At 41.8% G+C, this 9,290-nt stretch overlaps 1 protein-coding gene across 3 annotated transcripts; it reads right to left on the reverse strand.

The window, feature by feature from the left end:
- Positions 1–3,804: 3,804 nt before the first annotated feature.
- LOC111966636 (protein SET) lies at positions 3,805–7,641 on the reverse strand. Of its 3 annotated transcripts, XM_023991467.2 has the most exons (8): positions 6,224–7,641; positions 6,043–6,120; positions 5,832–5,943; positions 5,507–5,661; positions 5,228–5,304; positions 4,836–4,999; positions 4,616–4,666; positions 3,805–4,134 (listed from the first exon to the last, which is right to left on the reverse strand). In XM_023991467.2, exons 1-8 carry the CDS (start codon positions 7,196–7,198, stop codon positions 3,968–3,970), a joined length of 1,779 nt encoding a protein of 592 aa, XP_023847235.1. In that variant the 5' UTR covers positions 7,199–7,641; the 3' UTR covers positions 3,805–3,967. The 3 variants fall into 3 exon arrangements, with proteins under 3 accessions (XP_023847235.1, XP_023847236.1, XP_023847237.1); XM_023991468.2 differs by lacking the exon at positions 4,616–4,666; XM_023991469.2 differs by lacking the exon at positions 3,805–4,134 and having other exon boundaries at positions 4,615–4,699.
- Between the last annotated feature and the right edge of the window lie 1,649 nt (positions 7,642–9,290).

Consider the following 9,290-nt stretch of genomic DNA (forward strand, 5'->3'; position numbering starts at 1 on the left):
ATCTGTCTTGGGAGTTAAATCTGTCACCTTGGTGGGAGCAGAATGGATAAGCATGCTAATGCTCCCAAGGCTCATTAAAGATGGGTTCTCCATGGCAGGATTTTGGGGAAATAAGGGTCCAAAGGGAACTGTTATTTTTCAACATGCATTAAGACCTCCACTTCATCTTACTGGTGCCATAATCCCCTCCCATGTTTACCTTTGTCTTATACCTTACGGAGATCCACTTTGAGAAGTCAAGCTGTTGAAGTGAGAATAGCACTCACTGCATGCACTGAGCCACTCTCACTCTCCAATGTTGTTCACACCAGCGACAAGGAATATTGAGCGGTGGGTAAACATAAGCATATTCTATTTCAATCAGCTCTCTTTTCATCAACTTCAATCAAAATGAAAATCAACCAAATTTTTCCTGGTAACATCTCTCTTTCTCTCTCTCCAATCATCCATCCCCAGGTGCGTTTCTTTGTTATGGGGAGACAATAGTGCCTGCATTGTAATTTCTGTCCGCTCACCCTGTGTAAACTCATTGTCTTCTAACATAAATCAGTGAGGGCAAACTAATGGAGACAGAGGATGCTTCTCTCTGTATACAACAGCCTGTGGAGTGCACAGCATAATGTACTGTAGGAGTGTGTTAAGCTTGTGTTAAGCCTGTGTGTGCACATGCATGCATGTGTGTGCAAGTGTGTGTGTGTGCGCAAATGTGTCTGTGTATGTGTGCGAGAGAGAGAGAGCGTGTGAGATCATGCATCTCTCTGTGACTGGGCAGAGCAGTCATCATGCTTTCTGTGATCTCTCAGATAACAGTCATCCATCTGCTGCGCATATCTGTCAGGGCCTGGGAGGGCAGGCTGAGGCTAATCACTCCAATCATCTATCTCCCACCACACAGTCTCCCACGCGCCTTCTTGCTCTCCAATCTCACTCCCTCGCTCTTCCTGTCCACACTTTCTTTTGCTCAGTTGAACTTCCCATATCTTACCACAAATGAAGCATAGTACATACTATGACGGGTGGTGAAAACACACACGCCACACGCACAAACACATGCATACACATTCTAAAGTATCTGGCATTTTTGGTTCACCATGTTGTACTAAAATGCAAAGATTACTTATGTACCATGGATGAGCATATCCCGTCATACATAATTTTGGGGTCCTCTTCAGACAAGGATCCTGTAAGTGCCTGAGGAGTCAGTAAAATTCCTGATGAAACCAGAGAAGTTAGACATAAAACTTACATAACAGGGAGATGTTCAGTCACATTGACTTGACACCAGTGGGAATCTAACAGAGGGTTGTCTTCGGTCTGCCACCCGTTATAAATCAAAGCCTTAACACGTGCTGCTCCAACCACAAACAAGCTCCAGTCTCTGGATTACCTTGTTTTCTCAGCAATCTATGAGTCTGTTTGCCATAATCAATATTGTGGAAACCATCTCAATTAATTCACACATAAAAGCATTTGTGGTTTTGCACTAAAGCCCATGAGGTGCTACAGTAATCCCCTGGGCTGAATAGAAGTGGGATGAGAGATGAAAGAAGATGAGGCAGAGAGATATTGGGTTTGTCATTGTGTTATCATTTGATGGTGTATGTATGCTGTATTTTCTCCCCATTGCTTTTATTAATAGTAAGTGGCCCTTCTAGTCTGCATGCCTCAGTGTGTTCTGGAGCTAACAGGACAGGTTTTTGCTAGTGGAACATTTATAGCTGTGCATTAAAACTGGAATCAAGGGTTTAAGTGAACCATTGCAACATTGCCACTGCTCCTTTGTCCGGGCCTGTCCAAAAATGCCCCGCCTGAGGCTATTTGCAGAGCCAAGAGCTAACGTGAATCCGAATACTGTGTTTGAGGCAGCCCAATACCAATATTTTTTCCACTAATTGGTATTTTGACCAATCACATCAGATCTTTTCACATCTTATCTTTTTCAGAGCTGAACTGATTGATCAAAAGAACAATTAGTGAAAGCAATAACAGAATTGGGCTACCTGTATAAACACAGAATAAAAAGTGATATCACATTCTGATGTGTGTCATGTCAAAGCTGTGACACTGGTTGACATCCTCCATAAATGATACACTGATATTGTTGGTGTCTTCAAAGCCCTTTGCCTGTTCCTATAAGAATAGGCCAACTTAAACATAATTTACAAACAACAGTATGTCTTTACTGTCATAATGTCAAAGTCAGTTGTCATCTTCAGTATAAAGCTCTTTCATACTGATATTCAYAGTATTATACATAGTATCTGGCTGACTCATCAATGGACGCAGGGATTCTGTTACCTTCGATACACATTAGGCCTATATTCCTGACTTAGAATACTATTTGTTATTTTCTATTTTCTTAATTGTACATCACTTGGGTTACAAAAGCAGTTCAGAGTTGTGATACCATGTATCCTTGCAGTTGTATACTGCCATCTTCTGGTTTGGCAATATATTCAGTACAGAAGGTTGTATTTACCTAACTACTAAAACTCAGACAACAAAAACCAGTAAGCAAAAATAAATAACTTGCTATTTAATTAAGTCGGATTTAAAATGCAGACATTATTTTATCTTAAAAAACAAAACACGTTTTCTTCAGAACTATAGCATACTATAAAATAATTCAGCACACAAAATATAACTTTTTGTTAATGTACCCTATTTGTCAAATTCCAGATGGCTACAGGTAATGATTTAAGCTTAACAGATCCAAACTCTGCACACAAAGTTAAGTTTAAATATGTACATGCCAATGCCATCAGTCTGTGTGGAAAAGAAACAACATAAAACCACTAGCTATCATTGTTACAGTAGTTTAAGAGCTGCCCTGGGCTACAGTTCTGTTACTTTGTCGGATCACACTCGTCAATGCCTTTGAGGCAACAGTCACTGCAAATATTTGCTCTATACAGAATCTTTCAAACTGTTAAATGTCATCATTCTGACTTAACTTACTTTGATAGACAGTTATTTATCAAAAAACACAAAAATGTGACGATAACAGTTTCTAAGTTACACAAAAGCAAAAAAGCAAACATTTTTGAATGCATGGATGCAACAAGCTCAAAATATAACAATAATGTGTGATTCCACCCAAATAACTCAATGAATATTAAAATATACTTAAAGAATTGAAAAACATAAACATGTGTGAATATTAATTAATATGGGTGCACAGCTACACACTAAGTTTATGATAGGAAAGGCGTGAAAACACAGGAGACATTACCTATATTTACCTTATTAAAATAACACAAACTACTGTAGAGTAAACTTATTTTACACAGATACACCCAAACAATGGCAGGAGTGTGAGAAATTATATAGTAGTATATGGTCTCAAAAATCTATAAGTTTCCTTCCATGAAAACACTCACGACTAGGTCATCCCTGAGAACAAGATTTGGTTCAGTAGGAAGTGCATCCGAGATGTGTTGGGAATAATATTACAACCTCTATGAAAATCTACTTTTTACCTCGTCAAAGATCAGATTTACAATAGGAAAAGTCCAAGATAAATTGAGTTGAAGACGTGATCACTGATACCTGTCAGTAAAATATCTAGTATTGTTTTATTGGACCATTTGCAACAAGAGATTCTACCAAATCTTGGCAGTATTAACAAAATTCAATCAGGGGTCTCAAACCTCGTAGAATATTATTGTACTGGTATTATTTTTGTTTTGTGTTGAGTAGCTCTAACAATAAGAGTAAACTGAATGAATGAGTCAAGATCTAATGCATGATTAAGTTACAATCCTTCGAATTTGAGACCCCAGTAATAAAGAATCTTTACGAAAAAAATCCAACAAAGATTACAGTAAAATATAGTCAAAACATGGTGTCCTGGATTTTTTTTATTTACCCTGATTTTAAAATGCAGTCAAGCATTTAGAATGTATTAACAATAATTGATATTTTGTGCATAATAAGAAAAAATGGAAATTGGAAAGAACAAACAATCTTAGCTCTCATCCTCTTCTTCGTCCACCTCAACATCCTCCTCTTTATCTTGGTCTCTGACCTTGCGACCTCGTGATTCATCCACGTCTTCCACGTCCACCTCTTCATCCTTCTCTCCGTACGATGAGTCCTCATCCTCTCTGGCATCCTGGTCGCTGTCATCAGAGCCTGGGGAATGGAGATGATCAGACCTTTTATAATGGGCTTCCCACTCTGAGCCAATGGGGTGATTAGTATGAGATATAAACAGGGGGGTTTAACACTGGATTATGGTGAAAGGAGGAGTAGGAATATAATTCTGTTGTGCAATTGTGTGTGAATGGTGAAAACAGTAAGCGGTGGATTGAAGTATCAGGTAACCAAAATGGATACACAAATAGACAAAGCACCCCTTAATCCAATAATCTTCCAAAATATAACTTCCAATGATTGTACAAAACGGCTCTTGCATTTAAAGTAAAAACAGTCCTTGAATTTTTGCAGAATAGGCTGCTGAGTTGGCATTTCAAAATCACAGTCTTCCTGAACCATTGAAATAAATAGACTTTCATCCAAACAATGACTTCATGTTCTAAACTGAGCTGCAAAGCCGAGCAGCAGATCCAACAACCCTCCATAATAACATTTCTGTTCGTGGACAATGTCTTACCGTCTATTGCAACCTCTCCGTCATCATCCTCCTCTGGGCTTTCATCTGATTCTGAGGACATATTCGCTGTCTATTCAGTTTCACCTGGATTACTCATACAAGGACATCTTACTACACACGTATACACATTTCTCAGGAAGTAGAGGTAAACCAGCAGACACTGTGGCCCTAAAGGACTGGAATCATGGGCTTCTAAAGCTCTTTTACAGTACTGACTAACCTGCATCTCGGCCCCCATGCTCCTCGTCCTCATCTTCATTCTCCTCTTCCCTGCTAAGACCTCGTCCAGACTTAGCCTGCTCTTCTTCATCATCATCATCCGAGTCAGAGATCACCACACAATCCTCCCTGTTGCTGTTGTCAGCTGGCTTGGGCCCACTGGTGCTGTTAGAACCGGATGTTGTGATAGTTAGAACAATCAAAAGACCTTTCATTTCTTTTTCTTTTTTACACAAAATGCTTTCTAATAATGGGTTATAAAAGTGTTTGGCAGTGGTTTAGGCTACATTACAGCACATAATAAAGTGGTTATAAAATGGTAATAGTATCATGAAGATGGAAAGTCCTTATTGAAATAAGTTCCACGACAATAGGTTTTGTTGGGCTGCTTACCTGCCATTCTGCCTGGGTTCCCACAGTGGAGTCAAATAGTATCTGAGAGGGTTTCTGAAAAGGTCATCTTTCAGAATCTATAGATTCACACGGAACAAAGAGAGAAGAAGAGTGTGTTGGAATAGTGCAGTAACCGTAAACGTTATATACAGAGCCTAAAATAAAGTAAGTTGTGTGATCACCAGTGGATCTGTGCAATGCGTCTTTGCTGGATTACTCCATGCATGTTAGACTGTGCACCAGCTCTCAACCTATGCCTGGCAGTGAGCATGCCGTTACCTGTGCTATGTCGTCCCGGCCAGGACTGGCGTGGTCGCTGAACCAGCTGAAGAAAGTCTGGTAGACGCCGCGTCCCGACCTCCTGGGCTCACTGTGAAGCGTCAGGTTCTGCCCGCGGTGCCACAGGATGGGGTTGGAGAAAGACACTGGAGATCCTGTGAGAGGACATATAACAGGGGAAGGATATCATCATTATTGGCCTCATTTACACCCGATACCTGATTACACCTCTACATCTACACCTGTCAAATATGTAGGGACACCTGGCACATGTAAAATGTGGCATCCTAGCAACATAGCTATGACAACTGGATCTGTCACTCACCTGCCATTCCAAGGTGGAGCTCCTTCACGATGATGTTGTTCTGGAAGTAAGGATTCCGTTTGAAGTGGAACCCGATTCTGTAACCAAGCTTGTTGGTCTTGAAGGATTCAATCTAAGGAGGAGACAAGAATACATTTTCATTTCAGGGGAGCAATAGAACATATATTCAGAAGACTTTAAAGAATCATTACATTTATGATTATTTACTTACTTCAAGGTTGGTCATGTAACTGAGAGCGCCTTCATCTGTTTTGTCGATGTGAGCAGAGAGATGAGGGTGGTTCAATAACTGTTGAGCTTTGAGCCAAGGGAAAAATAAATGTGACATACCAACACACAATCAACAACATACGTGTGTGTGTGTGTGTGTGTAGGAGTATTAAAAAGGATACTGCCGTGACCCAGAAGCCGGGGATGGCCTGTATGATGGAGCTACGCTGGTCCACGTGTGGACGGCGCTGGCGGCTCAGTTTCAGCTCTAGCCGCTGGTGGAGCCGCGCACCTTTCTTCTCCAGAGCGTCCAGCCTCATCTGTACCTGCGCCAGAAGGGCCACTGACTGTCGGATCTCCGGGGCCATCTTCACTGACACTATAGCGCACTCCCCGTCATCATCATCATTATCTGAAGGGAAAGAGGAACTCGGTGTGGACGAAGATCCGGGTATTGAGTCGTCTTCCTCGTCCGCATCGGGCATGTTCTCGGCATCCTCCCTGCCAACTCCACGCAGTGAGGTAGAGCTGTCTGCCGCTGCTGCCTGTGTGTGAAGACCCCTTTCAGGTTTTGATCGTTCCTTTGAGGACTCCTGGTCACCACGCTTACCTTTGTGTCCCATTCTCTCATAATGTCCAACTTTTTTGGAGGAAAAGGATGTTTGTTCACCCGCAGCTGCTCCTGTGAGACTAGCAAGTGCCTCGGCGGCTGCTATAGCGGCCGAATCAGACTGGTCCAGTGAAGTTGAGGGTCGGCAATCTCCAGCACCAGCACTTCCCAGGGTTTTTACTTCCTTTGCATCGCTAGAGACTGGTGCACCCGATAAAAGAGCACTGTTGGCGGCGCGGACATGTGCATCAGCGCTGGATGGGTTATTGGCAGTGACAGCTGCACAAATCCCCCCCCCGGGTCCCTTTTTTAGATCTAGTCCACTCTCCTCATTTCCACCATTCTTCTCTTCTATGGCTGTTACTTTATCGCCATCTTCCCCATTTTTGTTTCCATGAGAATTCGATGGTAATTCACTGGACACCTCTCCGTCCACTTTGGCTAACTTACTTGGAAGAGGGGACTGGCCACCCTGCTCGTCGGACTGACATCGTTTCTTCGGTGCGGAGTCTGCAGACTTTTTGCTGTACCTCGTTTTTTCGCTCATTTCTGCCAATTAGTCTGCTGCGCTAGCCAACGCAATAGCCTACAAATTAGTTAACTAGCCGACAGGGTAACGTTAGTGGAAATGTTTAAATAGCTAGATACAACTAGCTACCTTGTTCGCTGCACAAATTACTAGCTAGCTACTAGCTCGTATTTTCTATAAACAGCAAGTTCCTTTTCCGCGTAAATTTAGCTAGAGGCCTACAGTACTGTAGCGCGAGCTAGCTAGCTTGCGTGTGTTATTCGTGTTACAACTAGGTCCCGTTCTCTTAAAAGCAAGATATTAATTTAGCACTAATTGTGCATTATTTTTTTTAAAGTATTATATTGAATAAAGTCCTGGTTTATAATTCCACAGAGTCCTGAAATTGTTTACATTTCTCCTTTCCCTCACTATTTCTCCGGCCGMGATGTTTATTACGTTACGAGATAGGAAAACAATCCGGTGATTGGTTACAGTACGCCGCGCTGAAACATATCCACCAATCATACAAAGGAGGTATGTTTGAGTGAGTCAGCTTTACCAACAGAAGCTGCGCTGCATATTTTCAGTACTAGGGGGCGCGCACGTACACGTACACTGACATTGTATGCAGTACCCCGACACTCGATCCATTTTGATAGGATTATTTTTTTCTGGCCTATAATGTAGCCTTACTTTGATATGTGAATTGAAAAATACGTTGGGTTAGGAATAATTTTGCACTTCATTGTAGGCCTACCAGCAATTGAAACTAGCTGATTATTACCGATTATTAAAATATAGTATATGGAGAAACAATGTCCAGTTGATTGTGCTGCCTGCTCGAAAGATGAGAGACTGATTTTCGAGGACAGAGAAAGGAAAGCAATATCAATTTCAACATCAATTTAGAACACCGGCTTCCCCTTATCATGCAAAATGCTTGCACATGACACCTGACAAAGGAGTATAGTTACATTAATGTCATGACAACAATGTTATCACTGTAGTAATTTGAGTGTTATAACACAGGTATAGAGCAATTTGGCCCTGTTTTTGTTCCAGTCCAAGTTATGGTCTCTGATAATATTGAATATGACCAAGTTGATAGAGTCTTGTACCAATCATGTTCTCTTTAATTACATTATTGCATAGCCAACCTACTAGCTTTCCATTCATGTAGTCAGCACAAAATTTGAAATAGGCCTATTATTTTTGCATGACGACTCAACCTGAATTGCATTCAGTTGCTCAGGTGGCACAGCAATGTGGATGGATAGCCAGGCAACTATTATTGGATCACAACAGAGACACAAAAGTGAATGGCAGCATTACTTATGCCACCTAGTGGATCAGATGGAGTAATGATCCAAAACAAGGAGTCTATGGAGTATGAGAATGAGAACCACACCATTCATTTACCATCAATAACAGAGCACAAGACAGTATATACTTTTTTACTAGGAAGGTCTACAATATGCTCGATTATCCATATAGGCCTAGCTATGATTATTTAGATTAAACATGTCATACAACCTACACTCACCAGCGCTTTTATCAGGTACACCATCCCATTCACGAAAATGGTTTGCTCCTACAGTGAGTCATGTGGCCATGGCTCTACAAAGCAGGCAGACAGGCATCGAGGCATTCAGTTACTAATCGATTGAATGTTAGAAGGGGCAAATCGTCAGTGTCAGGCGCTGGATCCAGTATCTCAGAAATGGCAGCCCTCCTGGCCTTTCACACACGACAGTGTCGACGGTTTACTGAGAATGGTTTGACAAACAAAACACATCCAGTCAGCAGCAGTCCTGTGGGCGAAAACAGCTGGTTGATGAGAGAGGTCGAAGGAGAATGGCAAGAATCGTGCAAGCTTACAGGTGGGCCAACACAAGACAAATAACGACGCAGTACAACAGTGGTGTGCAGAACGGCATCTTGGAACTCACAACTCATCGATCCTTGTCCTGAATGGGCTATTGCAGCAGACGACTAGAAGAAGCGGCTACAGTGGGAACGCAATCAACAACACTGGACAATTGAGAAGTGGAAAAACATTGCCTAGTCTGTCGAATCTCGGTTCTTGTTGTGTCATGCTGATGGCAGAGTCAGGATTTGGCGTAAGCAG

Source organism: Salvelinus sp. IW2-2015, linkage group LG7 (assembly GCF_002910315.2).
Source record: "Salvelinus sp. IW2-2015 linkage group LG7, ASM291031v2, whole genome shotgun sequence".
NCBI classification, from domain to species: domain Eukaryota; kingdom Metazoa; phylum Chordata; class Actinopteri; order Salmoniformes; family Salmonidae; genus Salvelinus; species Salvelinus sp. IW2-2015.

What these genes read in the sequence shown, in the direction of transcription:
- LOC111966636 (XM_023991467.2), bottom strand. Translation starts at nt 7,198, where the DNA reads ATGAGCGAAAAAACGAGGTACAGCAAAAAGTCTGCAGACTCCGCACCG. An exon ending in CCGGCTTCTGGGTCACGGCA is followed by an intron (nt 6,121 to 6,223) that starts GTATCCTTTTTA and finishes AAAGCTCAACAG; the next exon opens with TTATTGAACCACCCTCATCT. An exon ending in CGGAGAGGTTGCAATAGACG is followed by an intron (nt 4,135 to 4,615) that starts GTAAGACATTGT and finishes TCCATTCCCCAG; the next exon opens with GCTCTGATGACAGCGACCAG.